The 16,456-nt window shown below is 30.6% G+C and overlaps 2 protein-coding genes across 5 annotated transcripts in view; one reads left to right on the forward strand and one right to left on the reverse strand.

Annotated features, from left to right (window-relative positions):
- Window positions 1-16,456, reverse strand: part of RUNDC3B (RUN domain containing 3B) — a 140,614-nt gene that overhangs the window by 55,751 nt on the left and 68,407 nt on the right. For all 4 annotated transcript variants that reach the window (XM_012779552.2, XM_076006461.1, XM_012779557.3 and 1 more), the window contains 2 exons: window positions 16,119-16,204; window positions 1,587-1,676 (listed from right to left, as the gene is read on the reverse strand). In XM_012779552.2, the coding sequence (XP_012635006.1) occupies window positions 1,587-1,676; window positions 16,119-16,204 (176 nt within the window). The remainder of the gene's footprint in view (window positions 1-1,586; window positions 1,677-16,118; window positions 16,205-16,456) is intronic.
- ABCB1 (ATP binding cassette subfamily B member 1) overlaps window positions 13,757-16,456 on the forward strand; it is a 194,774-nt gene continuing 192,074 nt past the window's right edge. The window contains exon 1 of the mRNA XM_012779549.3: window positions 13,757-13,938. The gene's annotated coding sequence lies outside the window, so the exon portion shown is untranslated. The remainder of the gene's footprint in view (window positions 13,939-16,456) is intronic.

The following is a 16,456-nucleotide window of genomic DNA, read 5'->3' on the forward strand; positions in this document are numbered from 1 at the left end:
TGAAAAGGCTTGGATCTTAGTCCTATGTAGGACTCTGAAAAATCTTCTAATCTCTAATCAATCCTTTCTGAAGCCATGGGAACAAGAAAAAGATTAGGAAACTTGTCTGAAATCATACTGTGAGTCTTTCACCACCAGTGAAGGTATTCTAAATCTCCTGGTCCCCCAATTCAGTAATCTGTTTTTGTGTAATGGTACATACATAAGATAACAAACAAAAAAAAGGTGTTTGGTTTTATGGTTACTATTGTTAAGAGAAAAAAATTACATCTTCGAGAAACATAAACCTAGGAATAGTTATAAGACATAGGTTGATCTTTCAAAGGAAAAAAATTCATCTCCCACCTTAGGGTTTCTTTCAGAAGTCTGTCTGCTAAAATATTTGTTCTAATATATTAATATTGAGTGCATGTGTATATTTTTCCAATCTTGAATAAGGAGACAAAGTGGTAACACTTTATATGGGCTTTTCTTCATTTATAGAAATATTGCTAATGTATCTTTAAGATACATGCTGCTAGCTGATTATACACTATCAATGGGTTACACTAAACCACAAGTTAATATTCTTATCTGGGGTTTTTGGTTTTTTTTTATAACAAACAACAAATAAACAAAACCTAGACTATAAAAAATTTAGAGTCTGGGAAATGCCTTATAAAAAGTTAACATCCTTAGAGGCATCAAAAAGACAACCTTCACACTCCATCTATCATACTCATCCTAAAAAATTAAGCTAATTAACCTAATACTAGTTTATTAAATCTCAGAAAAAAGTTAGACTTACAGAATGATAAATATTTAGAAAGGAAGTGATTTACTAGAAAAAAAATCAGTGAAAATAAGCAGCATTATTTTTTAATTCAAGACCTAAAACTAGATTTCCATTAATCTTAATGTTCTTGAATTTTTAAATGATATATTTCAATTAAAATATAATATTTCCTTCATTCTTATGTTTTTCTTATACACAAATCTTTTATCTTTAATGTAATGTAAAATCTGGGCACAATTAAAGAGATAAAAAAAATGTTTCCATAAATCTAAAAAGAACTTACATTGTCAATTTTTAGCACTTGTTATCTTAGTGTGGAACCAATTCATCTTAATAAAAGCAAATATTAACAATATTATTTGATAATCTAGATACATAACATAAGAAAAATAAGAAACCCAAGATATTCTATCAGGATCTTCTTTATCCTATCACATGAGATAATGAGAATCTTTTTGGCTTTGAATCTATGTTTAGTCTGTTTCTTATTTTAAAATAGTAGGTGAAAAACACTACGAGAAAAGATACATAAACTTCCTTTTGTGAAGATGCAGGGGATGTAGTCTAAGCTTTTCTTTTATCCAAACTAGAGAGCAAGCCTGTTAGTTACTTAAGTTTGAGACAGTCTCTTTTCTGACAGCAAATCAGTTTAGAAAACAAATTGATGTCATTTGGAAAGGGCATGACATGAATCAAATATCAATATCCAACTGTGCGTTTTACTTAGAAAACTGAAAGAAAAAAATCCTCAGTAGAAACTATTATAAGGTTGAATGTTTAAAAGCTGAATGCATTTGGTTATATTAAGTACCTGAAATCAATAGCATTGAGTCCTAGCAGCATGCCAGCAAGCATATTTGCTTCCTCACCCAAGACAATTGCTCCATCTTCATAAAATCTCCTAAAAAATGAAAAGGATGAATATGTAAATATTTGAAACAAAGTGAAGTTTATTTCAGAGAAATCATTTACAGCCCAAACTATTGGAGGAAGGGCTAAATTTCATTTAATTTATATTTAAAAAAACCCATACTTTGATCACTGAAGTTTTGAAGATATTTAGACCAAACAAAAAAAATCCACAAAAAATCAAAGAAACAAAAATCTGCCACTGTAACAAAAAGCATTCTAAGTGTTTTTCCCCCTTTTAAAAAGAATCCTCAAAGTCACTACTTCAATGGCTCTAGCCTGCTCAGCATTTTTCCCTAATAGTAAAGCACTATAAAGTAAAGTGAAAGGAGGAAAACTGAGGATCATTTATACTCGTCTATTTTCAAAACTAAGTAGACTCAAGTTTATACATAAAACAAAATGAATTTCTGTTCTTCTGTAATTTGAAGGGTTATTGACTAAAATAAAAATTTGGAAGGTGTGATCATTAGTAATTTATGCTAACCTTAATCCTGCAATCCTAATAGAGCAGATGGCTATATATGAAAAAAAAGTATTCATTATCTCTTTGATAAAAATGTGAATATGAATCTTATCTCTGTTAAAACTGCAAAGCCTTCTGTTTTGGTTATTATTAAGTTTTTAAAAATATTTTTGAAAAACTATAATATGGGCTTAAGATATGTTTCCAAAAAAGAATGTAAGATCATTTAATTTACTTCTTTTTCAAAAAGTACTATATAAAAACTAGTAAATGTCAGTAACCAGGGATCATGAGCATTACACTGATACATGTATTCATATTACATATAGACAATGAATACCACTCTATACCACCTCACTAAAATGAAAACATTTTAGTAAATGAAATGTCTTGCTCTTTTCAGTATTCCTGAGTTAATAAAGGCTATAAAAAGATTCTAATGCTCATAATCCTAACATCAATTGTGAATAGTTGTTTACAGTTTACCAAGTACTTTTACAAACATATAATTTGGTACATGTAAAAAAAACCTCATGAATTAAATGCAGAAGGAATGATCATTAGTTTCAAATTTACTGTCAAGGAAAGTAAGACATTAAAACAATTTGCCCAATTTACATAGATGAGCTGCTCAAAGAGGCAACCCAATTCTTTTTCCTTTAAATTCTATGTATTTTCTATTAGACCACATCACTTTTTGTAAAACCAAAATATTTTAAGAGAACTTAACCTATGCTATGCTATGGTGCATAAAGAATTTTAAATGAATAAAAAATATAAAAAGGAAAATAATAGACAACTATTTGCTCTCTAACAGACACAGGGCTATAAACAAATACGGTGTGAAGACTAGCTCGGAATAAGTGTTTTCTGTGTCCTTGAACTTACAGGAATTGCTTTTACTGATTTACATAAAAGGAAAGACTAAAACTTCCAGCCTAACAAAGATTAGTAAAACAAATAGAAGGATTTTTTACATAGTCTATTGAGGTTTTCTACAGAAAGATAAAGATATTTAGACAAATATAGATGGAGGCATAGATATAGATATCAGAGATTTTTGTTCTTGCCTCAATGACTAAGTTGACTATTCGCAGAATATACTATTGACTCTTGGAAGAACTATGCTTCCAGTGGTTCCAGATGACCAAATTCTATGTAACACATGTTTTAGAAAAGAATTCTAAAAAAAATCCCAGTTTTTTATACTGGAAATCACCCATTATTCCTAATAGTTCTTATATAAGAAAAGGTCTACTGTTATAGACCTTTTATTATTATTGTGACTTTTTTTATTCCCCATGTTGATCCCACCATTGTTTTAAATTACATTCTAAAAATCAGATCAAAACTATTCTTGCTTGCTAATGTAAACATTGTATTTGAAAGGGTTGAAGAATATCAAAACCAAGAAATTAACTGCTTTCAGAGATTCTTTTTAAACTCTAAAGGTCTTTTATACATGTGCATATATAGTATTGTTTTAATAAGGAGGTTTTGTGGCTTTGGTTTTAGTCAATAGTAAATGAGTAAATTCTCTAAGCTAATGATTTTTTTAAGATAAGTGAAATGCTTGAAATCTGTAAAATCAATAATTCCACTCAAATAAAACTATATCTCCAGCATAACACTGCATAGACCTGACTTATAATAGCAATAAAGAGAAGAGGAGAACGGAAGAAGGACTAGTTAAGAGGATTGTTCATTATATGCTGAACTTTTTCATTATTAGTTCTGGTTAAGAAAAAAAGTATTTTTCAGAAAATGTACTTCTAAGTTTGGGATAATATATTTTAAAATAATTATATTTAAAAGAACACTGTATTGAAGTGATCTGAAAAGATAGTATTTTTATCATTTAATCAAAGACTTAAGTCATTCATGTATATTAAAGAGGCAGAAGCTATCTTGAAAAATTAATTTATTCCCTTAATCAAGCTAACATATCAATAATTTTCACAGAAAAATGATTCCTGTTATCAGTACTTTCAAACACTTCAAAACATTATAAAATTTTAACCTTTTCATTTTATTGCATAGAAAAATTGAAACATTAATAAAGTTTGCTTATATAACCAAGGTTATATAATAAATAAGCCAAGAGTAAAGCCTGAGATGACTAATTCAATAATAGTAATAGTAGGTCATACAGTAAATAAATTTCCTTTCTTTTGTTAAAATTTTTCATTGTTTGAGACAGAGTCTCACTCTGTTGCCTGGGCTAGAGTGCAGTGGCATCATCACAGCTCACAGCAACCTCAAACTCCTGGGCTCAAGTGATCTTCCTGCCTGACCCTCCGGAGTGGTTGGGACTATAGGCACATACCACAACGCCCAGATAATTTTTATATTTTTAGTAGAGAGGGGGTTGCTCTTGCCCAGATTGTTCTGGAACTCCTAAGCAAGTGATCCTCCCTCCTTGGCCACCCAGAGTGCTGGGATTACAGGCATGAGCCACTGTACCCAGCCAAAAAATATTTTTTGTTCTAAAGAAAATATTAATATTTTTATGAAAAGAATCTAAGCAAAACAATGTACTACTGAATTTCAAGAACACATTATAAATATTGAAAGTACCAAGATAAAATATATATATGAAACTTCCATTTATAGATTTATATATTAGACTATATTTTTAAATGTAGTTTTGTATTTTAGAAACAAGGAAAAATTACAAGTAACTACTTAATATTAGTATGACATAGAAGAAAAACTTCCCATTCTTATTAAGTATATTCTTTCCAATTACTTACATGTTGGCTAGAAAAATATTAGTGACTAGAAAAGTATTTAAAATAACACCCTTATAAGAATAATATGCTTTTTATCTTATTACATGTGACTTAACTCTAATTGAAATATATCCTTATAATGCTACCTTAGTGTAGTGTTCATTCTGTAAAACTATTTTAAAGCCTTTTTGTAACTCAATAACAAATATCCTTTGGATGAGATCCAAGGTGAAAAACCAATATAAATTATGTTGACACAACATAATGTCATGCTTCAAATTTCCTTTTTATTGGGAGTCAGAAGTTATTCTATCCACTGAGAGTACAACATTAAAATATGAAAAAATTTATCTTATAAGCCAAATAAATGTCATTATGGATATTCTTGTTCTCTTCCCCAGTTTAACCTAAGAAATTATTATACAAGGAGGGGATAAAAAAATTCCCTCTCATGACACGTAAAACAAATTATAGCATTATAAATAAATGTTATATTCAAAGTCAAGCTGCATCAAAATGAAAAAGACTAAAAAGTCATTTTTTAGTCATTCAAATGACTAAAAGTCATTTCCAAAGGTCTTGATAAGAATGTGAAAGTTTATTAATTATTTTATCAACAAATATATAATAAATTCATACTATGTGACAAGTACGGTACTAGGTACTATAGTTACAATGGTGAACAAGCTAGACATGGTCCCTCTCTATGGAGCTTATAGTCTAAGGAAATAGATAACAAACAAAAGAAAAAGATAATTATAGATGATGATAAATGCTAAAAAGTAAATAAATAGCTTGTTGAGGTAGAGAAAAACTGAAGGAGAACCCAACTTTGTAGAGAATCATGCATTACCTGAGACCTTAGCCTACAGAAGTCTGATCACACAAGGCTTTGTAGGCCATATGACATTAATAATAATAGTGAACATTTATTGAGTGACAGGCAATTATACTGCTTTACGTGAATTATCTTCTTTAACTTTGCCACCACCTATTACTTAAGCAACTTGCCCAAGATTCCACAGCTACAGGGTAGTGAAACCAGGGTTTGACTCCAGGAAATATGATTGAGTAACTTTATGGTTAATGTAATGAGAAAGAGTTTCAATATTTTAAGTAGGAATTACAAAATCTCTTTTACTTTTAAGATCTGTTGGAAGTAAGGTGGCCACTGGAAGGGGCATACTGGAAGCTCAGTCAGAAAACCAACAGGTGAGTACAGACAAGAGAGAAGAGAGATCTAGAGCACTGTGACAGTCGCGAGGATGAAGGTGAATGACTAGATCCAAAATAGATTCTGAAGGTAGGATCAATGAGACTTGCTAATGATTGACTCTGACTTGATCAACATATATGTAAGCAGTGACGCCATTTGCTAAGAAAGGGTGAATAGGGTTACAGGGCGGAAAAATCATTATATCTAAACTACCTACCTAGCTGGAAATTTACATGTAGTATCGTAATCATATAGATGGTATTTAAAGCTGGGTAATGGATGAAATTCTAGGAAGAGAGAGTAGATAGAAAAATGAACAGAGAAAGAAGAGAAGACAAAGCAGATGTGAGTCCAGAGAATACTGACAGAAGCTATGAAGTGGAAAACAAGACAGAAAAAGTGACTGAGAAAGAGCAATTACAGAGATAGAAGGGAAAGCCAGGAAATGTGTAATTTAAAGGCAATGAGGATTTTCAAGAAAAAAGAAGTGGTCAATTGGCACTAGAAGTGGGAGATGGAGTATAATGTGGACAGAGAAATGTCCATTACATTGGGTAGCGTGTAGAGTATATTGCTATTCTTTTAAAATTATCCTTGGTGGAGTGGTGAGGAGCAGACACTAGACAAGGGTGGATAAGAGTGACTCAAAGGTGGAAATTATGACACTTTGTATAAGCACTTTTGAAAAGTTTGGTGATGAAGAAAAACAGGGAAATGATTACTAGTAGAGGGGAATATATAGGTTCAACAGAATTTTTTTTCTTTTTAAGGTAGTGGATACTAGTATATATTCTATATGGGTGAGACTGATCCAGCAATAGGAAAAAGACTGTTAATGAGGGGACACAAAGGTGGTAACTAAAGAAACAGGATAGAATCCAGAAGAATGTGGCCTCTGACAGGAGGAAAGACATTCCATCACAATAAAAAAAAAGAGAGAGAGAGAGAAAGAGAACATGGTTAAGGTGGGTTTGGGGATGAGAACATGGTTTGGGGACAGGAATAACAGCAACCATTTATGATAGGTTCAATTTTCCAGGTGAAGTATAAGCAAGAGAACAGGCTAAGAATAAGGGTACTGGAGGAGGCTATAGGGAGGCTTGTAGAGAAAGGTATGGTGTTATTATAAGGAGTGGAAAAGCTGGACTATTAGAGAAATCTAGTGCGATTGCTGGCAATCCTTATGGCTAACTGATGTTTATAATCTTGAATCTGAAGATTATTGTAGATTTGTATCTCATAAAACATCACAAATTTATTTTAAAAATAATTTTAGTCAGTTTAAACCTGCAACATCACAATATTATTTCACTACATCATGCTCTTTTGGTATTATGTTCTATAATCAACCTCTTAATATAAAGTATACCCACTAATGAGTGCTTGACTTTGTACAAGGAACTAGCCAAGTACTTTATCTAATTTAATGAATTATCTAATCTAACCCTCATCAACTCCATGACATGGATATCATAATTATTGTCATTTTATATATGAAAAAACCTGAAGCTTAGAGAGGATAAATAACATGTTAGAACTCATGAAGCTGGTAAAGAACTGAGCTAGGATTCAAAGGTCTATTGGACCTGAGCTAGGATTCCCAGGTCTATCGGACCCCAAAGCCAATGGTCTATGCCACTAGGCAGTCTCTCATTTCACACTGAACATGCTATTATTCAGTCCTATATTTAAATGATAATGGACTTCTAAAAAAAAACCTATGACTGACTTTAATAACTTAAATGCTTAATAAACATACATTTTAGAAGCATGAATAATCTTATGTATTAATCCTTATTGAATAATAAATGCATAAAAATATTGTCGAGTTTATTTTTAAACAATTTGACAAAGTATGTAGGACCTTTAGAATACTAGAAAAATGTATCCATTTTTGGGCATAGTAAAATGGATATTCCTAAACTTTTGATAGAAATAAGAATTAATAGTATCATTTTAGAAAGCAATTTGGAAATATGAGTCAAGAGCTTATTATTAAATACATTCATATCATTAATCTCATGATTCTATTCCTAAGACCTATGCCAAGGTAATTATTCTATAGATGAAAAAAAAAAGGTTTGTGCACATTATTTCATACATATTACAGTATTATTAATCATAGTGTATAACCATATAGCCAAATAAATAAACAACTCAAAAAGGGAGGTAAAGTATATTATGGGACAACATAAAATATAATATTGTATAGCCACATTGAAAATGTTTATGAAAGTATTAAAGTATTAGGCAAATACTTTTTATTAATATTACAATGCAGAGTTAAAAAGCAGGATGTATAATAGAAGAAAGCACAATGCAATCATTATTTTAAGAATGCACCAAAAAAAAAAAAACTGAAAGAAAATATATTTAACAATGGCTTTTTTGGGTACAGAATTAAGGATAATTATTTTCTCCTTTATTTAGATTTTTGGAATTCTGAACAATCAGAGAAATACAGAACTATGTAAAGCAAGCTAATAGAAGAATCACAAGTATCCCTGAGGGAGAAGAACAAAAAGAAAAAAGCATGGAAAACCTATTTAAGGCGATACCGTGTTTCCCCGAAAATAAGACCTACCCATAAAATAAGCCCTAGCAGATTTCTAAGCATTTGCGCAATATAAGCCCTACCCTGAAAATAAGACCTAGTGATGGGCGTGGCTACACAGAGTATCTGCACAATCCATGCATTTTGCGGGAATCGATAAAGAAGACGAGCAGCCCTTCTCATTTGCCCCATGAGAGCTCTATTGCTCGACATGAGAGATTGGGGCTAATGGTTCTAAAGGAAATAGAGCTGCAGGAAACTCAGGATGGAATTCAGGGTTTGGAGAGTTATGATGATGTTCCAGAAGACGACGACTTAACTATAGTTGAATAAATGTAGATTGTGTTGTACCGTACTTAAAAAAATAACACATCCCCTGAAAATAAGCCCTAAGGTGTCTTCTTGAGGAAAAATAAATATAAGACCCTGTCTTATTTTCAGGGAAACACAGTAATTGAGAAAAACTTCCCTGGTATTATTGCTAGAAATTCAGACATCCAGATACAAGATGATCATTGAAAACCTTGAAGAATCATAGCAAAAAAGACTTTGCCAAGGCACACAATCATCACTCTGGCCAAAGTCAAAGTGAGGTTGAAATCCCACAAGCTGCAAGATGAAAGCAATAACTAACTTACAAAAGAAAACCATACAGACTAACAGCAGACTTCTCAGCAGAAACCTTACAAGCTAGAAGGGATTAGGGTCCCATTTTTATTCTTCTTAAACAGAATAACTGCTATGCCAACAATTTTGTATCCTGAAAAGTTTCACAAATAAAAGAGAAATAAAATCTTTCCCAGACAAGCAAACTCTAAGGGAATTTGTCACTAGACCGGTCCTACAGGAAATGCTTAAAAATGCTCTATACATGAAACAGCACAATCAATACATATCAGTTGAAAAACATCAGAAAGTTAAAGTTCACAGCTCTTATAGAACAGTAAACAAAGGGTAAAACAAAGCAACTAGTTATCATTCAATATAATGAACAGAACAGTATCTCACATATCAATACTAACACTAAACATAAATGGTCTTAATGTTCTACTTAAAAGATATAAATTGGCTGAATGGATTAAAAAAAAAAACACAACCCAACTATATTCTGTCTCCAACAAACCCATCTAACTCACAAATATTCTCATAGACTCAAAGTCAAGGGATAGAAAAAAATATTTCACATGAATGGAAACCAAAAGTGAGCAAGAGTAGCTATTCTCAGATAAAATACACTTTAAATCAACAACCTTAAAAAAAAACAAAGATTGTCATTATATAATGATAAAGGGAACAATTCAGAAAGGAGATATAACAATCATAAATATCATAAATATAAATGCACCTGACATAGGAGCTCCCAGATTCATAAAATAAATTCTACTAAATCTAAGCAAAGAAATAACAGCGGCATCATAATAGCTGGGAATTCAACACTCCATTGACAGAACTGAATAGCTCATCAAGGAAAAAAAATCAACAAAGAAACACTGGACTTAAACAGGACCCCAGGACCCATATTTTCTATATGAGGAAAAACTGTATTAATAAGAATATTTTAAAATGAAATTAAAAGTCAAATACTGAAGTACACAGAGAAATTTTCATACTAAATATATACTAGAATAGATATTTTTAATAAATGGGAATTTATTACTTCAAAAACACCAAAACTCTTCTTGTAAAACCTCCTCCTATAAAACTGAACAATAAGTGGGAAAAAATAGTTTTCATCTTCCATTTTTCCTATTGCCTATCTACCACTGTGAAGACTTAGTCCTAAAAGGCAGAAAGAATTAGCCCTAAAAGGTCCAGCTTCTTGTTTTCCTTGTAAATGTATGTATGTTGTAGAATGGCTAAATCTTTCTAAATATCACAAAAACATCACATAATCTTGATATCTCATATGGAAAATAATGCTATGCTCTTACTTTTACGTGGAATCTAAAAAAGCTGAACTCAGAAGCAGAGAGTATAATGGTAGTTACTAGGTGCTGGGCATGGGGAAGTTTGGGGGGTGAGAAGGGTGGAGAAGATATTGGTCAATGGATACAAAATTTCAATTAGACAGAAGGAATAAGTCAAGAGATCTATTGTACAACATGGTGGCTACAGTTAATAGCAATATATTGTATTCTTGAAAATTGCTAAAAGAGTGGATTTTAAGTGCTCTCACCACAAAAAAATAAGTATGTGAGGTAATGTATATGTTAATTAGCTCGATTTAGCCATTCTACAACATACACATATTTAAAACAACATGTTGTACATGATAAATATATAGCATTTTTGTCAATTAAAATAAATAAGTTAAAACAAATGAAATAAAGAAAATAATGCTAGAAAACAAGAATATATCATCTCATGAAGACATTTTCAGTATTTAAAAATTGTAAAAGTCTTTCTCTGGTAACACTGTTAAGCCAGTCCTAATCCTGATTTGTATTCCCGCATGAAAACTGTAATATAAAGACCACGAAAAGAAACTATGAAAAACAACTGGCTGTATTTCATTATTTAGGTACTAGTTTTACTTTAAAAGAGAACCTATACAGAACATTCATTCTCTTTAGAAGGTACTAGAAGTAATTGTTTTCTTAGGAAGTAGACACAAAATGAAGACTGGTTGAAAGGAAGGAAGAGATGACAGAGCAAAGCTAAGCTAAGAAATTTAATCAGATATCAGAAAGCAAAAAGCAAAAGGAGGTCTTGTACTAAAGGAAACACCTAGTTCTCTCTAAACAGCAATTGTTAAAGGGCAGTTAGAACACTTAATACTCTTAGGTCACACATCTGTATGGAAGAACAAGAAGATTATTCTTATTTTTACTACAGAATAATGGCAAATATATCATAAAGCTTTTTCTTACTTGTTTCCAGGCATATGTGGAATTATTGCTTGTATGGAAATTTAAAAACACGTTTTTGAAAAAATTCGTTAAAAGAGCTTTCATATATTTAAGTTAAAAATTATTTGTATGGACAAAACAGATAATAGTTAAATATTAATCAGAACTTTTAAAACCAATTATTCTAGGGGTAATCTTATATTTGAGATTTTATGTTTTCCCTATGCAACAGTGGAACTCACTTCTCTTCCTTCCTTCAATAATAAAAATCACATGTATAACTTTAATAAGCCTTATAATCTTTAAAAAACTGCTTCATTCACATATACTACAATTTGCCCATTTAAAGTACATTTAAAGTACAATTCAATGGTTTCTCACATATTCACAGGTTGTACCACTATCACCATAATCAATTTTATCATATTTTCATTACCCCCAAAAGAAACCAGGTACCTATTAGCAGTTACACCCCATTTTCCTTAGAGCTATCTACCCTCTCAAGCCCAGGAAACCAACCTACTTTCTTTCTGCATAGACTTGCTTATTTTGGACATTTCATATAAATGGAATCTCATACTATCTGGTCTTTTGTGGCTGGCTTCTTTGACTTAGCATGTTTTCTAGGTTCATCCATGTTATACCATGTATCACATTTCTTTTTATGGCTGAATAATATTCCACTGCATGGATATACACTCACATATACTTAGGAGTCATGTGCTGCATCATATGGTAACTCTATGTTTAACCTTTTGAGAAATTGCTAGACTATTTTTCAAAGTGGCTGTGCCATCTTACTTTCCCACCAACAATGTATGTGAGATCCAATTTTTCCAAATCCTTACCAACATTTGTTATTAAGTGATCTTTTGAATATTGCCATCCTATTAATAATAGCTGGTATGCAGTGGTATTTCATTATGGTTTTGATTTCCATTTCCTTGATGACTAATAAGGTTGAGCAATATTTTGGTGTTAGCCATTTGTATATCTTTTTTTGGATAAATATCTATTCAGATTCCTTGACTATTTATAAATGGGTTGTCTTTTTATTACTGAGTTATAAAAGTTCTTTGTATACAGTCTAGATGCAAGGTCACTTAGCAGATATATGATCTGTAAAATTTTTTTCCATTCTTCAGGTCATCTTTTCACTTTCTTAGTGGTGTCCTTTGAAACATAAAATTTTTAATTTTGATTATGTCCAATCTATCTACATATTTTTTTGTTCTTTGTACACTTGGTGTAATACCTAGGAAAACACTGTAATCCAAACAAAAATTTACATCCATGTTTTCTTATAAGAATTTTATATTTAAGTCCAATTCATTTGTAGTTTTGTATATGCTATGAGGTAGTAGTCTATAAGTACCTTTTCATAATGTTTATTTTTCATCTTAATAATATAAAACTTTGAAGTATATTCAGATTCCAAAACTCATTCTTGGCATTTAAAAGATTTTGGTAACTTATCACTATCCTATCTACTTTTCTATACTTGAAAAAAGTGTTTACCAATTTGTTTTTTTTCTCTTTGTGACAAGTCAGAAATTCATGAAGTTTTATATTTCACATATTCTCTCATTTTTACTAAAATATTGTAAGAATTAACATTATTCAGAACACAACTTTTGTCATTATAACTTAAATAGTGTGATATAATTGATATAATTGCAAAGTAATAAATTGGTTTCTATAAAGCTAATTTTATCTTTATATTTTCCATATTTGTTACTTTGAGTTCTTCTGTATTTATTGCTTCAAATTCTTGCTGGAATATTTTCAATAGTTTTCAAATAACAGTTGTATTTTTTAGTTTAAATTTTCTAATTATTTTTTAGTCTGTGGGTAAAGAGAAATGAAAACTTTGAGCAAATTAATTCAGTTTTTAACTCACTTGTTATTTATAGATCTTCCCAGTAACCTAACAAAAACAATTCTCTACTTTTTTTGTTGTGAACTTAGATTCTTATCTTCACTCTGTCAACTTCCCCACTCTGGCTATTTCCTAATAACACCCCAAACCCCTAAACCATGATTTTCAAGTTTTTTTTTTAAATTTCTCACCAAGACATCTTCCACCCTAGGAAAAAGATCACATGAATTTACGTAATACTTTGGAGCCATAGTCATGTAGTCATGTACTCAAAGAGGAAACTTTATTGTACTTCTACTCCCCACCCTTCTCCACCCAAATTTACCCTTGGATCTTCACTGATTAGTGCTTTCAAGCTTGCCTGCCTTAGCTCATGTAGCTCCTCCTCCAGTACTGGGGCAAACACTTGTATCACCATTTTAAAGAATATTCTTTATTTGTGAAGAGCAGAACAAGAAGAAATCCACTTGATTCAGATACTCTCAAGATTCCTAAAGGATTAGAGCTCATTTCTCATCCTTCTACAAGCACTTACCTCAGGAAGCATTCAGATAAAAGGTAAGGTACAAATACTTTGTTGGCTTTTATTTTACAAATCTTCCAAATATATTTCTTTTAGCTAGAGATTTATAATCAAATTTATTTAGAATTAAGAAGTTTGTTTCATTTTATTTAATTTAAAAAGCAGTATAAACAGAAAAATATTTTGTTTTTTTCACAACTTTTTTTAGTTAATTTCTAAGATTAGAACTCTGAAATAATTCCCTCCTTACTTCCTTTCTTGGAAATTACAAGGCCATTATATTCACATTTAAACACTGTTATTCAGATGTGTGTGTATGTAAAAACATTATATATGTGTGTGCATATATTTATGTATTATGTACATATATGTAAACATACACTAAGCCATGTTTCTGTTTGAATAGTATATCTTTATATGTTGTTACAAGAATATTTTTACTTCATGAACTTTTTAAAAGCCAAACCATTTCCTTTTTATGAAAAATCACAGTTAAAACCTAGGAACAAGACAAAAAGCATTTCCCCTTAAACATTTAAACTACTCGTTCTAAATATAACCTGTTATTTCGACCCCACCCTGTCATTTAAACTAAGAAACAAGACTAATAATTTAGAGATATTATTAATGCTTTAATTTCTATTTAGAAAAGACTATCATAATTTCAACACAACACTGTAATTGCATAGGAAATGATTATTGTGTAAACGTGATTTTGATTTAATTTAGGATTTTTAGATTTGATCTACTAGATTCTGACACTATGCTCTAGTTTTATGTTCAAAGCCTCAGTATCCTCAGTATTTATTACCTCTCATAATTAAACTTACTAGCGATGATCAATAAACAAATGTTTCATTTGATAAGGTTCATTTTAAACATCTAAGAGTTTATCATCAGAAATATCCCAAGAGTATCACATTGCTTGTAAAGAACTCAATAAGTATATATAGGTGGGATTTGTTTTATGCAAATACTTCTTTTAGCTAACAGTCTTTCTATCCTGGTCAAATTTATAATCATAATAATTCTTTTCTCTGTATCTCCCAAATTAAGTTTACTATTGTCTTACCTACAAAGACAGAGGGAGTTGAGTAAAATACTGCAATTAATACCAGCAACTTATTTGACAGAATGTGTCATAGTAAATGCCCAGATTTTCTCATTTTCTCAAAATCCAGAATTTCAAACTCTGCATTAGGACATGGAATTTAAGATTTCAGATATATGATTTCTTTGTGCTTAATTTTCTCTATCAAAACTGGTTATGGTTATCATTATTTTCTGCTCTTTAAGAAATATGATTAATGAGGTAGAAATAAGAATAGTAATTTAGAAGTAACTAAGGCAGTTTTGCCAGATAGAACCTTTTATGCTGTACAATTTGGAAGCCATTAGCCACATGCCACATGTGGCTATTGAGCACCTGAAATGTGATATAGCAACTGAGAAACTAAATTTGTAATTTTATGTAATATTAATTTTAATTTATATTGCAGCATGTGTTAGTTAGTGGCTACTATTCTCAACAGTTCATGTCTAAAGTACTGAGATTATTGAATATTTTCATTTTCAAATACTTTTGATATGGAGAAAGGGGTTGCTTCAACAGCAACAAATATATATCAGTAGATGAGAACTAAATAGCAATGACTGTTGTCCTAATATGAATATTTTTCCTACCATCATAAAAAATTAGTGAAGTCCTATTTTTCACATGGCACAGTATATTATTCCTTAAGTCTATATGGTCCAAGAAAAACATTGGTATAGACTGCCCTAAAAAGATAATCAAGCAATCACTAATTATGTATATGAATTAAAGAAGTAAATGGTTCATTTATATTCTTTACAAGCAAAGGAATAAGCAAACATTGTGGTGTGAAAAGAGAAAAGGTGCTATAGGAATTTCATAGTTAGATCTTTCTTCAAATCTGTCAGGGAAAAGTCTGTAGGGAGAATGAAACTTCAAGTGTTGAAAGAATAAGAATCAGAAATGATTCAGAAAATGGATACTCTAGGCATAATGTATATCTTTTTACATAAACCAAGGTAGGTGTATGTTTAGTTAACAAATTACATTTTCCTAAGAATTTTTCTGAATAGTAAGAAAAAAAGGAAATAAAATAGTTGAGGACTTTCACTCTGTTTTGATTCCTAAGTCTTAAGATGATACTTTCAAATATGTATTAGAAAATTAAAAGGACTTTTAAACCTGGTTGTTTTGAAGTCTCTCAGAGCTGTAGAGATGTATTCAGATAAATGTTTTTCCATGAGTGCTACTCTGATCCAGGCTCTACCCTAAAAGGAAGAAGAAAAAATCATATATAAAAATAATTAAAAGTTAAAAAATATTTTATTCACTGTATCATCAAAATTATAAGTATTTTAATACATAAGGAACAACCCATTCAAAATACACATTTGATAAAGACTAAGAAAAATATTTAAATAGATAAAATAGATGAATTTTTATTATATAGAGTACATATTTTGTTTCTCTGAAGGTGTAGGGTACAGCATGTCAGATTAACTTTTTATCCTTTGAAAGGA

Source organism: Microcebus murinus, chromosome 9 (genome assembly GCF_040939455.1).
Source record: "Microcebus murinus isolate Inina chromosome 9, M.murinus_Inina_mat1.0, whole genome shotgun sequence".
In the NCBI taxonomy this organism is placed as follows: Eukaryota; Metazoa; Chordata; class Mammalia; order Primates; family Cheirogaleidae; genus Microcebus; species Microcebus murinus.